This window comes from Pantherophis guttatus, chromosome 1 (genome assembly GCF_059756535.1).
Source record: "Pantherophis guttatus breed Tessera chromosome 1, ASM5975653v1, whole genome shotgun sequence".
NCBI lineage: Eukaryota > Metazoa > Chordata > Lepidosauria > Squamata > Colubridae > Pantherophis > Pantherophis guttatus.
This window is the reverse complement of record NC_142063.1, coordinates 71,217,680-71,234,442: the sequence shown is the minus strand read 5'-3', so window position 1 is coordinate 71,234,442 and position 16,763 is coordinate 71,217,680. Positions and strand designations below refer to the sequence as shown.

The window sequence follows — 16,763 nt, the reverse complement described above, 5'->3', positions numbered from 1 at the left end:
CTAATTCATTTTTCCATGAAGGTTCCATGTAGGTTTATTCAGCTGGTAGTCAGACCCTAATCAAAACTTTCAAAACTGAAACTGCATTTTTCCCCTTCTGTGAGTAAAAGGTTAAGTTTACAATATTATGTTTATTTCATCACTTGATTTAAATATGTAGCATTTGTAATGGAAGCAGAATCAAACCCCTTATATAAGTAGTCCTGTAATATTACTCCCTCTGCTGGTCCTGAGATAGTAGTTTTTCTGTATCGATTCAAAGAAATAAAGCCTTTATGAATTACGTATTGACAAGAGAGAGAGAGATTTTATGTTACGATTTGTTAAAAGAAAAAGAAACTTTCTTAGAAAATTCTAAAATAAACCTCTGAACTCTGTAAAGCATGTGGTTTTTTTTTTGTTTTTGTTTTTTTAAATAGACATTTCAAATAATAGAAACTGAAAAAGTCAATATCAGACAGTTACGGGGCTTTTTAACTTGTCAATTGCAATTAGTTTTACTTTCATACCCCACTGAGTCCAGAGCAAAATGTCTAGGTTTCTAGGTGGAAAAAATAAGTCATGAGAAACTGCTTTGTTTTTTTAATATGAGCAAAGCTGCAGACAAATTCAGATTATGTTTACCATATTTTTCGCACTATAAGATGCACTTTTCCCAAAAATTCTACAAAATTCTACATTTTCAAAAATGGGGGCTCAGTATACACTGTTTTGATTTTTCTTCATCTAAGAAAATCAAAAGAAAGAAAATAAAATCAAAAGAAAGAAAATACTAACAAGAACTCTTTACTATTACATTTGAACTGGTTTCAACTCCTCATTCCTGACATTTTTTTCTGTTGAGATTTGCTAACCATTTTATTCTCTCCCCCCACGCCCCTTTATTCCGGGTGTATACCAACCAACTCCTAATGACTCTGGGCAGTTTGCAATAATATGAAAAACTATCAAGTAATGAAGCAGTACCGCAAAAGAACAAGAAGCAAAGATGGCAAACTGAGCAGCAATACGTATCCATCCTAGGCAAAGAAAGGCCTTAGCAAAGAGCCAGGTTTTCCAGGCCCTTTGAAAGACCAATAAGTAGGGTAGGATCCCCCTGGATCTTAGGGAAAGCCTCATTCCAGAGAATAAATGAAATTGTCTAATTGGAATGACCCCGTGCGCTCTAACCCTATTGGACTGAAGTGGCTAAGCAGTTATTAGTGAAGACAATTGCATTTGAAAAAGAAAACCAAGAAAGAAAAATCCAAATCAAAAGAAATCATGGGACATCCATTATCCCCACAACAGTTTCTAGGATACAGTGGAGCTATTCTGTTTGAGCTAGTAAAAGGCATTTATGCTATTCCTGCATATGCCTTCATCTCTATCTAAGATTTGCACTACACATGCACTAAAATGGAATGCCTGCTATGTAATTGCTGCCATGATCCAAAGGCCAGCTACTCAATTTCTATTCCATTCCTTCTGGTGAGATTCTTACATCAATCTATTCTTTTTAGCTGGCTCTTTAGAAGATAGATAAAAATATAAAAATTCCAGAGAAATCTCTTCATTGTATTCATAAGAAAATGTATCTGAAGATTGGATGGACCTTCATAGACTTAACAAATAATATCTAACAAAAGTAAAGGAATATAACCAGAAGCAAGAATTTTCTTATATGCTAGTATTTGCTCTATATCCTTACAAGGCCAGTTGAAATCTCACGGGATCTTTTTACACCCAGTAATGTACACACACCTACAAATGCCTGATAAAATGGACAAGGTTGTTAACTTGGAGTAGTCGTGTTTTACAAGTTGTCTCAATGATAACAAAAAACATAGCAGCCTTTTTTTTTTATTTCAAAGACTCCTCCTAAGTCAACAAGCCATCCAAAAAGACCTTTTGCTCACTAAAACAGATGTGATAACAGAAGCTGAGCTAAGCCTCGGAATGCAAACAAAGAACTGTGTGGAGGCAGACCACGGAAGTAATCCTTACATGCATTAATGCTAACCTAACTAGCGATTGAAAGAACAGAGAAGAGTCCATTGTCTACCCTGTCCCCATCATATGGTGCTGTGGTTCCAAGTGCTAGCTGTGGTTTGAAAGTAGTTGAGCACAATAACATGGTAGAAAAATGTTTCGGTTAAGCAGTTAGAAACCACACAAAAATATGTTGGTTCTTCGAATTAGACTCTCTCTCTTCTGAAGGCCACCTGCTATCTTTCAAGGATGAGCCAAGTCATAGGCAGTTCAAATTCCAGCAATGATATATGAAGGCCTCAGAAGCACAGAGAAAAATAGATAAGCAGCTCCACATTTTCACTTATACTACTCCATTGCTTATGGAGGAGTACATGATCTTTAGCTCTCCCTAGTTTTGATTCTCCTTTAGCAGTTCAGATTTACGTCCTCAGATTTCCACATTATAAATCAGGAAATCTATGAATGCAGCAATTAGAAAATAAAATAAATATGAATTATTAGACATGCAATTTAGTTAAAATCAGGAAATCATCATCGCTTCTCACCTTGCTAGTTCTATGATACTAGAAATAGTCATGCTTTTCATCTAAATAGCACAGGTAGTAGAGACGTAATGTTTTGCTAATTTTCATTTACATCTTAGTGTATCTCAGTGAAGGACTTCATATAGTCTATAATACAAGATCTCCCTGTGGAGATAAAATTTCCTCTAGCTGTTGAAACTGCTTAAAATTGACCGATGAACAATATGGAAGTTACTTCCCACTACACCTTTCCCGTGTGCTCATTTGCAAATGGCAATACCCAATTATGCTAGTATGGTAGTAGATGAATGGAACTTTAGGGTACTTTCATAGGGAATCTTTCTACCACTCCAAAATCAGGTCCAAAGATGTGCATTCTCACACCTTTAGAAGCTAAACCAATCAATTTCTATCGTAGCGAAATGAAATTACACAAACAAGTTATCTTTCTATAAGTAACAGTAAAGCTCCACAGAACATGTGGGCTCCTTCATCGCAGATATTGTCTCCTGGCTTCATTTGACATAGCATTCTAATTCTGAGGGAAAGATAGTTTGACAGCTTCACAGGTTCCATTTAATACCAATTCCTAAGATTAGCAAATGCAAACCACACTGCTGATCCCACTTTAAGCAGAAGCCAGAACTGATCTCAGCTCTTTTGGCTCATCTCAGATCCTTTATGTCAGGGGGTCCCAACCTCCCGTCTGTGGATCAGCACCGGTCTGTGGCCCTGCCAGAAACTGAGCCGCACAAATAAGCGAAGCCCCATTCACAGGACGCAGGCAGCATACGAAACCAGCTCCCTCCGGTCCATGGGAAAACTTCTCTCCACGGAACCGGTCCCTGATGCCCAAAAGGTTGGGGGTTCCTGCTTTATGTGTTTCTGCCATACAGTAGCCCAAGGGTCAGGTGCTGAAACTGATGTGAGGGTTGTCTCATTTTCCCTTCTCCTTGGCAGGAAATTGGCCCATTGCAAAACATCAGACTTCTATCTGCCATCCTTTCAAGCAACTGTCTCACAAGGGAGGATTGTTGATTTTGTGTGGAGTGGGGATGATGGGAGTTTTACTGCGCCACTTGCTCCTATCCCCAGCTCCCACAGCAACCTTCAGGAACGCCATTCAAAGTATCTCTCTGCTTAGAATGTACCTTCCCTCCTCCCCATCTCCTCTGCTTCAGTCACTCTAGCATCTTGCACCCAAGGTTAGAGCTATTGGGGAGAGCATTGAATTGCCATATTGCCTTCTAGCAAAGGTAATATTATTTTGAAATAACAGAGGAAAAGAAGCCTAGAAGTTGCCTCTTGGAGAAAGTAATGATTGAATGGTCGGTGAAGATTCTCAGTCATCCAGGTAAAATTGTCAGGAAGTTGAGTCATGGCAACTGATTTTCTTGTCGGTTTGAGATGTTTCATTGCCCATCCAAGCAGCTTCTCAACATCTCAAACCAACAAGAAAGCCACACGTTTTGCAGAAGAAACCCTGAGGTTGGTGCAGGAATACCCCTAAGAATTTTAGGAAGTTGGTACATTCCAGCGATTCTCTGCCTGTTCAGATTCCCCTAACCAACTTGTTCAAACTGAAGAAGCTGCTTGGATGGGCAGTGAAACATCTCAAACCAACAAGAAAATAAGTCCAGTTGCCATGACTCACTTCCTGATAATAACCACATGGGTTTCTTGCATGTTCCTCTTGATCAGAAGAGGAAGGAGGGAGGGAGGGAAAGAGAGAGAGAGAGAGAGCACTAATTGGTTTACTCTGTTCCCTTCCTGCTGTCTACCTTCTGAGGTCTGTAGAGTGAAAGGAACTGCAAACATAACTTCAAAATGGTTTGGAGGATTATGGAGTGAAAAGAGCACCAAGTAGTAATGCCCTTAGAAGGAGTTCTTGAACCTACCACAGTAATGCTTTGTGTAATACCCAAGAGATTTCATTCCATTCCAAACGTCAGGTTCTTAAAAGGTGAAAGAAAATGAAGTCCTCACATACCTACTGTAGTTCCCACATCTGTACCTGAATTTAGAATGGGCTTTTTAAATTCTATTGCACATTGTCAGTGCAACAAAGGATAGATAAAGCTAGACGAGAAGCAGAAAATACACTGAAGTTTGCATTGCAGATTTTTCTTCAGTGGCAATAGCTAGTGCTCTAGTCTACTCCAACAGTAACTTAAAGACACTTAAGGCCTTTTTTCTCTTGCATTTTTCAAAGGAAAAGGAAGGGTCCCAGCAACAGTTTTTTTTCCCCCCTGCCTTGTCCATGAATGAGACAGCATTAAATCATGCTTCACTGAAGCACTGTTAAATTGCTATAGTCCTTCTTATTCCACCTGGTCCAAGGGTACTGTCACCTTCTAACCCTGGAGGAAATTCATGTGACTTAAGGGACTTAAAAGAGAGGCAACTGAAGAGATCAGTAACGAGGACAGCCCATTTCATGCTAATATAGTTTTCTTCCAATTCAAGGATGAACAGACACGACTCACCAGTGGGCAAAGGCAAGCATGGGGAAAGAAAAGAAAGGAGCGGGAAGAGCACGTACCAGGTTTAATCTCCAGCAACTTCAGCCTGGAGTCTTCAGGGGGATGCAAACGTCTCTTCTTGCGCCAGCACCGAGCAGGGTATGTATAGAGCTGCCCTGGAGCTAGTCCTGAGGGTCAAAAAGAAATAAAAATAAGAGAGTCACAAAGAATAGATAGATAGATAGATAGATAGATAGATAGATAGATAGATAGATAGATAGATAGATAGACAGACAGACAGACAGACAGACAGACAGACAGACAGACTCACTCCTTTTAAAAAAAGAACAAAAATACAGGTAGTCCTTGACTTACGACCCCAAGCTAACCCAAAATTTTTGTGGCCAAGTGAGACATTTGTTGAGTTTTGCCCCATTTTGTTGCCGACACATGTTAAGTGAATCATTGCAGTTGCTAAGTTAGTTACATGGTCGTTAACTGAATCAAGCTTCCTGATTAACTTTGTTTGTCAAAAGGTCGCAAAAGGGGAGATCACATGACCCCAGGACACTGCAACCGTCATAAACATGAACCAGTTGTCGAGCACCTGAATTTCAGTCATGTGACCATGGGGATGCAGCAATGTGTGAAAAACTTTTTCAGCACTTTTTTTTAGTGCCACTGTAACTTTGAACAGTCACTAAAGGAACTGTTGTAAGTCGAGGACTACCAGTATATACATCTTTCTATTATGTTTTTCATTTAACATTTAAGTCAGTTTATTTAACAAGGGGGAGGAGCTTTGAGCATATAATCTAGTGTACATATGCCCTAATTTCCCGCAGTGGTACACGGCTTCTTCAGATATAGAAAGAGAAAATAGTTCTTCAGACCACATGTAACTGATGAAGAATACTTCCCGTATCTGTCTTTCTTGCATTCAGAATGGTGTTCCATATCTATTTTCACTGTCCTCCTATTAGTTTCAAAATGACTCAGAGAGAATTCAAAAATCAAAATTCCAAAATGACTTTGTTTAGAACAATTCTGCCTTATTTAGGGTCATAGCTGCATATATGTAGCTGCACATCATACATAGCTACATACAGTATATGTACAGGATATGTACAAGGTATAATGATCACATTAGACCAACGATGGATTTGCAGCACAAATTCCTATACATGATACTATATAGCATAATGCAATGCTATGTGTTTGGAGCATAATCCATCTCTCTCACTTGGCGAATATCAAAATGCAAGTGAATATGGCCTGGTACCAAAGACTGCATGCACTGCATTCCGTTATGAGGAGATAAAAGTCAATGGCTCAGTCATGGACTCTGAAGCTTAAAAAAGGGCTCAGGTTTTGTATTCTTCTGAAAATAAGCTTCTTTTTTTAATTTTATTTTTCTCAGCATCTTTGAAAAATCACAGTATAATAACACGACTCAGATTAAAGAAGAGATATGAACAGGTGACCCAGAAAAATTCAATCTGGAATTTTTGATCTTTCTGCCTCATAACCCCTGAACAAGCGACGAAGAGTGTAGCTGGATGTTGGCAATGAATCGGTTAATTGTGGCACAGACTTCAGGATGCAAAAAACTATTTTCTTCTGTACTGTACTGTATACACAGAGTAAATACGTTATCCACAAATAAGTATTTGGAAGGCAAAAGTAGGCTAACAAGTACGATTTAAAGATTGGGAAGTGGACACTGGGAACAAATAGTCCTGTTTGCAGGGATTTCTATTTACCAGAACATAAAAGAATAAGCCACTATAACTGACACCGCATGGGGACAATAATTTTGCATAGTGCTAGAAATAAATAGTAGTAAAATTGATAATGAACTCTACTCACACACCATTCATTCTAATGCTTTAATTCTCATGCTAATGCTCTTAAATATCCAAAATATGAGGCCAGAAGCAGGGAGTCTCAAAAGTGCTTCAGTGCTATGTTTCTATTTTTATATTCCAATTTATAAAGTCCTTTAATTCCCTTACTTAGAAGCTGACCTATTTGGCTTATAGAAATAACATATCCTTGCTAGCAGGTAAAATTATCACTTATCTTGGTAGAAATTACATACAATAGCATCTACTAAAAACGGCGCTGAAAATAGGATTAATTTAACCGATTAAAGCATTTTAAAATGTAAGGGGCAGTGCCTTTTTTCATGGAAAACAAAACACTATATATCTCACCAGGGAGACAGTTCCACAAATGAGGGAAGCCATAACCAAAAAGATATCTGTAGCACTTACTACTCACCTTATTTCTCATAACACTCAGGGAAAAATCTTAGTATATTCTGTACTAAATGGGAAGGCAGATTTGGAAGCAGATATTCCATTGAGCACCTAAGCCACAAATCTTGTAGGAACCCATAAATAGCAATAGCTCTTAGACTTATATACCAGCCCATACAGTGGTGGGTTACTCCCAGTTCGGCCCAGTTCGCCCGAGCCAGTAGCGGTCACGATATGACATCACCGAACCGGTTCTGGCCCCTCCGCCCCACCCACTCACCCCCTGTGCCCCACCCACTCATCCCCCGCGTTATTCTTACTTTTTATTTGGCCCCACCCCCAATCTATTGCTGCCTCCTGAGTCCCAGCTGATGGCTAGAGGGAAAAAAACTGTTTAAACTCTTGCAGCGGGGCTTCAAAGGGCCGCCCTACAGCTGATCAGTGCTAAAAGAAAACAAACGAGTAGACAGTGCCTGCAAAAATAAATGGGTAGACCAGTGCCTTCAAAAATATATGAGTAGATCAGTGCCTGCAAAAATACATGAGTAGATCAGTGCCTACAAAAATACATGAGTAGAACAGTGCCTGCAAAAATAAATGGGTAGACCAGTGCCTGTAAAAAATAAATGGGTAGATCGGTACAGCTCTGCAAGCAGTTAAAAGCCTGGTAGACCAGTATCTCTGCTAAATCCTAAAGAATTGTCACATGACCATCAAGCTACGCCCACGAAATAAGCCACACCCACAGAACCGGTAGTAAAAAAATTTAGAACCCACCCCTGAGCTCATAGTGCTTTATAGCACTCTCTGGGCAGTTTATAATGTCAGCATATTTCCCCCAACAATCTGGGTTCTCATTTTATCAACCTCAGAAGGATAAAAGGTTGAGTCAACCTTGATTCCGTCAGGATCGAATTTCAGGCTGTGGGCAGAGTCAGCCTGAAATACTGTAGTCTAACTACTATGCCACCAGGGGTCTTATTAGGGTACATAAATATAGCATTGAGCTGTAACTGATCTTGGGACTGTCCAGAAGTCAATGAAATATTTTCATTGATTTCAGCATAAAATTTTCCCAGCAATTGATCTTACTTATGTCTAACCATAACCTTAAGCCAAGAACGGTACAATATGCAAGAGAATGTACATCTTGGGCTTCAAGTAATCCAGCTGGACCTAGGAAAACTCCTAAAACTCCTAAGCCCTACTAAGCAGGTATATACAAAAGTATGAAGGCTATTGCTTGATGCATTGTAAACCGCCCTAAGTCTCCAGAGAAGGGGGGCATATAAATCGAACTAATAAATAAATAAATATAAATAAATAAACTGTGAAGTGAGTTGGTTCTTCAGAAAGGAGGCAACTCTATGCTGAACGTCACTTTCTAGAATAACCAAATGCTGATTGGCAAAACTGCTGCTATCAGCACTGAGAATTACTTTATTTTAATTTTAAACTTTACAAATGAACTAGTTAAATCTGGTAATAGTCTGCCTGAGCATCTTGTTCAGGGTAAGGAAACTATCTGTAAACAATGGTGATATTGCTAGAAATATACATACATATACTGTATCTCATAAAATTCCCTTTGAAGGTAAGCAATTTATGTAAGCGGGAAAGAAAGAGTAATAATTGGTAAGCAAAAAAAAAAAAAACCAACTAAAAGACATGAGATAACAAAACAAAAAAAAAGACATTGCAAAGACCTTTTTTCCAGAAAATCACTCCATTTTACTTGCCTCTTTTAATCTTAAATATTCCGTGTTATTTGATTATATTCTTTGTAATTTTTGTAACTATCTTTTTTACTACATACAGTAGAACCTCTGGTCACGACCATAATTCATTCCATAACTTTGGTTGCAACCCAATTTGGTTGTGACCCGAACCACTACGCCACCAGGGGTCCTGTTAGGGTACATAAATATAGAGCATTGAGCTGTAACTGATCTTGGGACTGTCCAGAAGTCAATGAAGCATTTTCATTGACTTCAGCATTCTGAGGGGTCCTTGGTGCTCTCTAAGCTTGGTTGTTTTCTTGCAGAAGTTTCATTATCCAAACTATCATGCACGAAAACAACCAAGCTCAGAGAGCACCAAGAACTGCTCATTCAACCCTAAGCTACAAATATTCTACTTTAGAGGTCATTCTGCTCTCACTCTCATTTTGGGCTACTAAATAATCCTTTGCTCATTCTGCCGCTTTTTTGTCTATGATCCTGAATCCCAGAACCTGACTGGACTTGATGAAATTTCCCAAAAACAGTTGAAGGACCACTTCTTCAACTACTAATTCACTGTTTCTAGCCATTTGATTTGTCCAACAACATGGCTCACATCTCCCTCTCTCTCTCTCTCTCTCTCTCTCTCTCTCTCTCTCTCTCTCTCTCTCTCTCTCTCTCAACAAAATAGTTAATCACTGAATGGCAGAGTAATTAGAATAATTAGGTGACTTACTGCTTTTACTGTATTTTTTACGGAAGTTAAGCCAGGAGATCAAAGGAAGAGTCTAAAGATCTCTTTAATATGCTTTAGATGCATGTTACTTCCCCAGCTGTCTAGCCACAAATGTAAAACGCTCAGAGAAACCAATGTTTTTTATATTATAGTGTTACAAATGTGTACCACAAGAATGTGTTCAGTGATAGTTGTTCTTAAAAACTATGTCAGCAACATAACAATTCACTTGAGAGCCTGGATTTATTAATTTATCTTCTAATATGCTCTCATCCTTCAAGATAACAATACACACTCACATGCGCATGCCCAAATACACACACACACACACACACACACACTGCCACCAGAAGCTTAAAATACCAGAGGCTCATAGGTAGAGTAGTCACCCAAAAGTCAAGTTTTAGACTGACCAATCTTAGCATAGCCTAGATTGACTACAGGATAACCTATGGCTCAATGTGGATCCCTGGCACTATATAAATGCAATGGGATTGTGGAAGATAACACCTGAAGTCAACTAAAGACAGCTTGCACAAGATTCAGGCCACCAACATGCCCTGGCAGTCATTAGATAACCTGCTGGTATAGTGAGCTGGTCAGAGGAAGGCAAGGAGGTTGTTGAAATGAAAACCTGGAAGTTCCTTTCAATGTATAGAGGTTTCCACTCCAAGTCCCACACCCAGAGACTATACAACAACCAGAAAGAGGGTGGGTGGCATCTAATAAGACTCAAAGCCACTGTCCTGGATAAAACACAGAACATCCAGAAGTACATCAGTAAAATGCCACCCAAAGATAATCTGATGAGAGAATGTCTGAAGTAATAGCAATAGCTCTTAAACTTATATATCGCTCCATAGTGCTTTACAGCACTCTCTGAGCAGTTTACAAATTTCAGCATATTGCCCCCAACAATATGGGTCCTCATTTTACTGATCTCAGAAGAATGGAAGGCTGAGACAACCTTGAGTCGGTCAGGATTGAACTCCTGGCTGTGAGCAGATTTAGCCTGCAATGCTGCATTCTAACCACTGTGCCCTTGTGGCTCAGTAGCAGACATGGGAGGAAGAGAAAGCGGAGGAAATGCTATGGCAAAATAAGACCTTGCATGGGGTGTTCCATCAACTGATAGCTGAGGTGGCAGGCATTGGGAATTCTACCAGTGGCTGAAAAGAGCTGGAGTAAAAAAAGAACTGAGGCACTGATCATAGCAGCACAACAACAGGCACAAACTGCAGATCCATAGAAGCAGGGGTCCACCACCCTAGGTAGGACTCAAGGTGTAGAGGGACATCAGAGACAGTCCAACATGGTAGACTGCAAATGCAAGCAGGAATAGCATATACTGAACGGCACAACCAAGTACAGGAATATTTGCACAGTGTATGGGCTACACTCTCCGAAGTCCAGATGGGAGACTCCACAGAAGGCCATGGAGAATAAGAGGGCTAAGATCCTGTGGGACTTCCAGATCCAGACAGTGTTGTGGCCCGCCAGCGGCCTGCGCGGATCGTGGCTGATCCCGATGACGAGGAGGCTGGTGTGGTGTCACGCCAGCAGCCTGCGCAGCCGGCGCTCACGTCGGACAGCAAGGAGGCTGAAGAGGATGTGGTGCCAGAGGCAGAGACTCAGCCAGGGCCTTCAGAACCTCCAGATGCTCCTTCAAGTGGAGAGAGTGAAGTGGAGGAGCCTCTCCTCAATGCTCGAGCACACAGGGCTGCCAAAAGGCAGGAGTGGCTACTCAGGAGGAGGAGGTCTCCTCGAGAGTAAGGCTTGAGGATAATTGGCCACTCCCTTAGCCTATTTAAGTCACACACCGTTAGTAAGTTTCTTGCTAGAAACAACTTGTAATAATCATCAGAGCATTTTTGGACAAGTCTTATCTTGCTTTCTGGGCTGGTTGCCAACCTTTGCTGGACTTTGGTTTATTCTTGCTACTTAATAAATTTGATAAGGACCGTTGGTGTGTGTTTATATCCTTGGGAATCTGGAGCTGGGGCAGAACAGACAGACAGGCACGTGCTGGCAAACTAACCAGATTTCGGGGGAATAGGCAAGGATTAGAAGATAGCAGTAGTGATAAGTTGTAGTGGTATCCTGTGTGTGCCTGAGTGTGCGCGTGTATGTAAATACAATGTGTACACACAGAAATATACATCCTTGGCACTTCTATATCTATCACACACACAAACATGCATGTACAGTATATGATATCAGCTTGCAGAAAAATCCACGTGACATTTTATCCTTTAAGAATAAAGTCTGCCTTACCTACAGAAAATGTGAAAAGAGTTCTCCTGAAACTGTTTTCTTTCCCCCCCCCAAAAAAACCCACCTCTCTCCTTTTTCTTAATGCTTTTATTATAGGTCTTCAGGCAAGTGTGATTCCTATGTACTACCAAATACAGTCTGGGCTATCAATTTTACTGCTGGGGAAAGTGTACCTTCCTTATATAAACAAGGAAAATCAATCCAGGGAGTTTTCTGTCTGACTGCAAAACTGATTAAATCAGGTTCTCTAATAAGATCAGATTGAAAAATTGACTAGAGAATGGGAGGCAGGGAGCATTTCCTATCTGTCCTTTCCCCCAGAGACTTGGAAGACAGGTAAAGATTAGTTTGGTTTAAGGTATTTTTTTAGAGCCACATCAAGTGCACATGGATGAAATTTTTGGGGGAAAAAATTAAAAAAAAACCTCACTCAACAGGTGAAGCAAGCTATTATATGAAACTTTTTTGTTTTTACTACAAACCTTCTTTAGAAGTTACATATGCTGTGCTCATATTCTAAATCCTGGGCACTTAAACATGGGGTCATTGCACCACTCCAGAATCAGCTTCACAACTCTGTAATCATTGCCTGTGTTTGGAGCTACTTGATTTATTTCTGGCTCAGCACTGAAATCCTGACAAACGTCTGGGCAATCTGTTGTTGTTGTTTTTCTCCCTGAGGCAGAACTCAGGCCTCACTCCATCTCCGAAACACAGCCTTCAGCTGATGTTGCTGTTTCTGGATGCTTTTTCTGGATGTCACTGTTTCTGGGTGGCCCTGCAGGATATCAGCACAAGTAGCCATACTTCCTGACAAAGTCTTTAATTTGTACTGTCTGTGAGCTCTGTCCAATGACATCGGTAATCATCTAAGCCCTATCATCTGCTGCTGCACTGAGCAAATTTGCACAAACTTTAGGACAGGATTGTTGCTCTTCTTAGCTCAGCAAAAGAGACAAGGAAGGACCCAAGCTGGTAATAAAGTGAAAAAGAGTTTAAAAGAAATGATAAATCAGGATTGGACAGGGACAGCAAAAAAATGTCTTTATTGTATCCAGTTATGTAGATAGACAGACAGACAGACAGACAGACAGAGTAGATGATGGATGGATGGATGGATGGATGATAGACTAGATAGAGAGATAGAGAGATGGATGGATGGATGGATCATAGAAAGAGAGTAGATAGATAGATAGATAGATAGATAGATAGATAGATAGATAGATGATAGATAGATGATAGATAGACAGACAGACAGAAAGACAGACAGACAGAAAGACAGACAGACAGATGATAGACAGACAGACAGACAGAAAGTCAGTCAGACAGACAGACAGACAGATGATAGATAGATACAGTAGATAGATGATAGATAGATAGATAGATAGATAGATAGATAGATAGATAGATATAGTAGATAGACAATGATGGATGGATACATTATTCCTTTAGTTCGGTGGTCCCCAACCTTTCTGGCTTGGACCAGCACGGGGGGGGGGGGGGTTGAAGGAGGGAGAGGGGATTGCTCCAGGTGAGTGGTAGGTGCACATGCACATGCACACAGCTCCATTGTGTCTACTGCTTATGCAAATGGAGCTTTGTGCGCTCGCGTGAGTGCCTGCAACTCATGTGAGTGGAGCTGCACAAGCAAACCCACTCCCCTGTTGCTCTCATGGCCCAGTTCCAAATGGGTCACGGTGCAGTAGTGGGCCACAGCCTGAGGGTTGGGGACCCCTGCTTTAGTTGAAGAAGCTTTTTTTAAAAAAAATAAGTAGATTTTTAGGTAATACAAAACACTCATAAATAAGTTTCTTCAAGAATATCACAGCTTTTCTTCAAAATATTCATTTAGAACTATATCACATGTTAATACAATCATATAAATAAGACCCAGTGATGAATAGACTACAATTCTTTATTTCCTGGAAAAGTAAAAGCTAAACAACATCGCTAAGCAGAAGCAGAGATTCCAACATTCTCTCCTATGTAGAGATCTCTATGAACAAATGGTTTCTCCATCAAGGTGCAGCAGACTGAAATGGGAGATAAGACCACTATCTCCAAAGATCATTGCATCTAAGAGGTTGGAAAAACATAAAATATATAAAATCCAAGGCGGAGATTACTTCAGTATGTTGGAGGCTGGCAGTGAGTCAAACTGTGACAATGCTTGGCTAGTAATGTTAAACTGCAGCATAAAGAAATGGCCAAGACCTTTGAGACAAGTTTTAGAAAAGCAGAGCACAAGAAGAATCACATTATATTTCTTTTTCCAGCAAAAAAAAACAAGGTACTTAATAATGTGGGAAAGTATTTCACCTTCCCCTTTTCTTAAAAAACAAAAACAAAAAAACCCTAAACAAACTGGATTGAATTTTGCAATTATAACTATAGGGTTTTGCTTTGTTTGAATTATCCAGACTTGTTGGCAGTAAGAGTTTGAATGAAATTAGTCTGATCCACCCTTCCTCCTCTTGAGGCTAACAAATTATCAGATGATTCATAAATAAATTAGAAAATACAGACTCAGTGGAGTCAATTTTGTTAGGCTAGTGTAAAAGCAAGAGATCCTTGAATTCCTCCTATTTAGGACCAGGAAATGTTGGTTTTTTATACCCTACTATAATCATTTCTTCACCAATATTCACCAATTTTGCCACTGCTTATTTTGCAGAACCTTAAAAACTATTATAGGAATTTAGTAAGAGCAAATGATAACTGTGACAATATCAGTACATTGAATACTGGTTTCCATTCACCGTTAGAAAAATAAGCAGTTTTTACATGTGTTTTTCACACTCTAGAAATCAGAATGAGGCCCAAAACGTTTATGGCAGAAGAAATCTAAATACAAATAACCAAGTGTCTTACATGTAAAATTACATGTAAGAATCTCTCTCGAATATGTAATTTAGTAAAATATATACGGTATATTGAAAATTGCAGTGCCCAGCTCAATACAAAACAGTTTTCCGTTCTCCCTTATTTCTTGGAAAGGTTTTATCACTAAATGTTGCTCTACATTGTAATATTTCAGTTTTGATGAGTTCGCAGAGGTACTCTTTAGAGCAACTTCACAAATAGGAACTTTTTAATTAGCAGCGTTAAAAAAAAACAACCCAGTTTTTCCCCCCAATAACCATCTTTTAAGGTTTCTTTACTAGATAATGTGAAGATCTGCTGATTTAAATATAAACTATCATGGCTTCTGGCAAAACAGGACCTCTTATCCAAGATGTCTATGCAAGGTGCTGCCAAGATGCAATTATTACCAAAAACAGCTGAGATTTAGCCAAATCTCCACCTACAAGATTTTTTTTAGATGGGTTAAGACAAATAATATTCAGGTAATCCTTACTTAATGACTGCCCTGTTTAGTAACTGTTCAAACTTAAAACAGGACTGAAAAAGTAACTTTATGACTAGTTGTCACAGTTGTGACCATCACAGCCCACAGACATGTTATTGCCATTTATGTTCTTCACAGTCAGCTTCTAACAAGCCAACTCAATGGAGAAGATGGGAATAAAATTGAAATTGCAGTCACATGTTGAACAACTGTGGCACTTATTGATGGAGCTGCCAGTCTCAATTGTAGTTGTTAAGTGAGTACTACCTGAATATTATATATTTCTCTGGAAGTTAAAGGTGGGAGGGAGGGAGGGAGGAAGATCAGAGAATACTGCTCAATGTTAACATATTAGAAAAGAAAGGGCCAATATCAGTATCTTGTTTTAAATAAAAGATTGTACATTTAAATACATGGCATTTGCAAGGTCCATAGGGGAGAGCTGGAGAATCACTGGCAGTAGGCAGTATTGAGAAACAAATATTTGGACTTTCTATGAACCAAGGTTTGAGGGGGAAGTGTTTTTATAGCACTGTCCTTTGCCCCTTGCTTCATCATAGCAATTTTGTGCATTGTAATTAATCCAGCTTCTATCAATCATATTTTATGGGTGTCTGTACATCAGGGGAAAATGTTTTCCCTATAGGATTCCAGCTGGTCAAATTTGAAAGCTTATCATATATTTTCAGAAGCAAGGAAAGTATGGTAAAATGGAAGCAATCAACCAGAGACTGTCTAAAAATTTTCATTTATTCTATAACCCCACACAGAAATGTGGGGGAACCCTTTTCGTTGTTATCTCAACTAGATTTTGTGGAACAAAAATATAAGAGGCTATGCTACTTTAATCCAAATCAGATTCTAGAACTTGGACTTTCAAATTAATTTGCAGGTGTTAAAATGCTGGTACCATCTTGACCTGCATATTTCTATAGTACTGCAATGACCTTCCCAGAAGATCAATTCAATCCTGCCTTTCCACTAGGAAAGTCCACTGGTGAACAATTTGCTTGATACCATCATGCACCATTACAAGTCACTTTGTTTCACTGGAAAGGGCTGCAATGATACAATTTGCACAAGAGTGTAAGATTTCCTACTTTTAAAATTATGTATTCATTTGTTCATTAATTTTAGTTGTCAAATTTCTAGGCAGCCCAACTCCAAAATGACTATGGGTGGTTTTACAACATTAAAAGACAATAGTATCCATACATAAAACACATACACGGAATTATATAAAATCAAAATGAACATATGAGGGGAACAACAAAATGTGTCTTATCATCACCCTCATCTAAAAGGAACCTGTTCAAACAACCTAAGGCCTGGGAAAGAATATTTCTTTAAAAACTACTTGAAGGCAGGCAAGGTGGGAACAATATGTATCTCAAGGGAGAGGGTGGGTGTTTTTCCAAAAAAATAGGTCTAGCAAAAGAAAAAAGTTACTTCTTGGATCCTG

General features: G+C 39.4%; 1 protein-coding gene across 11 annotated transcripts in view; it reads right to left on the bottom strand.

Moving 5' to 3' along the window:
- Positions 1 to 16,763, bottom strand: part of DPF3 (double PHD fingers 3) — a 238,132-nt gene that overhangs the window by 93,588 nt on the left and 127,781 nt on the right. For all 11 annotated transcript variants that reach the window (XR_015731348.1, XR_015731346.1, XR_015731350.1 and 8 more), the window contains one exon: positions 5,041 to 5,148. Coding sequence is in view for 5 of the 11 variants with exons in the window: in XM_034417697.3 (XP_034273588.1) it covers positions 5,041 to 5,148 (108 nt within the window). In the remaining 6 variants the exon portion in view is untranslated. The remainder of the gene's footprint in view (positions 1 to 5,040; positions 5,149 to 16,763) is intronic.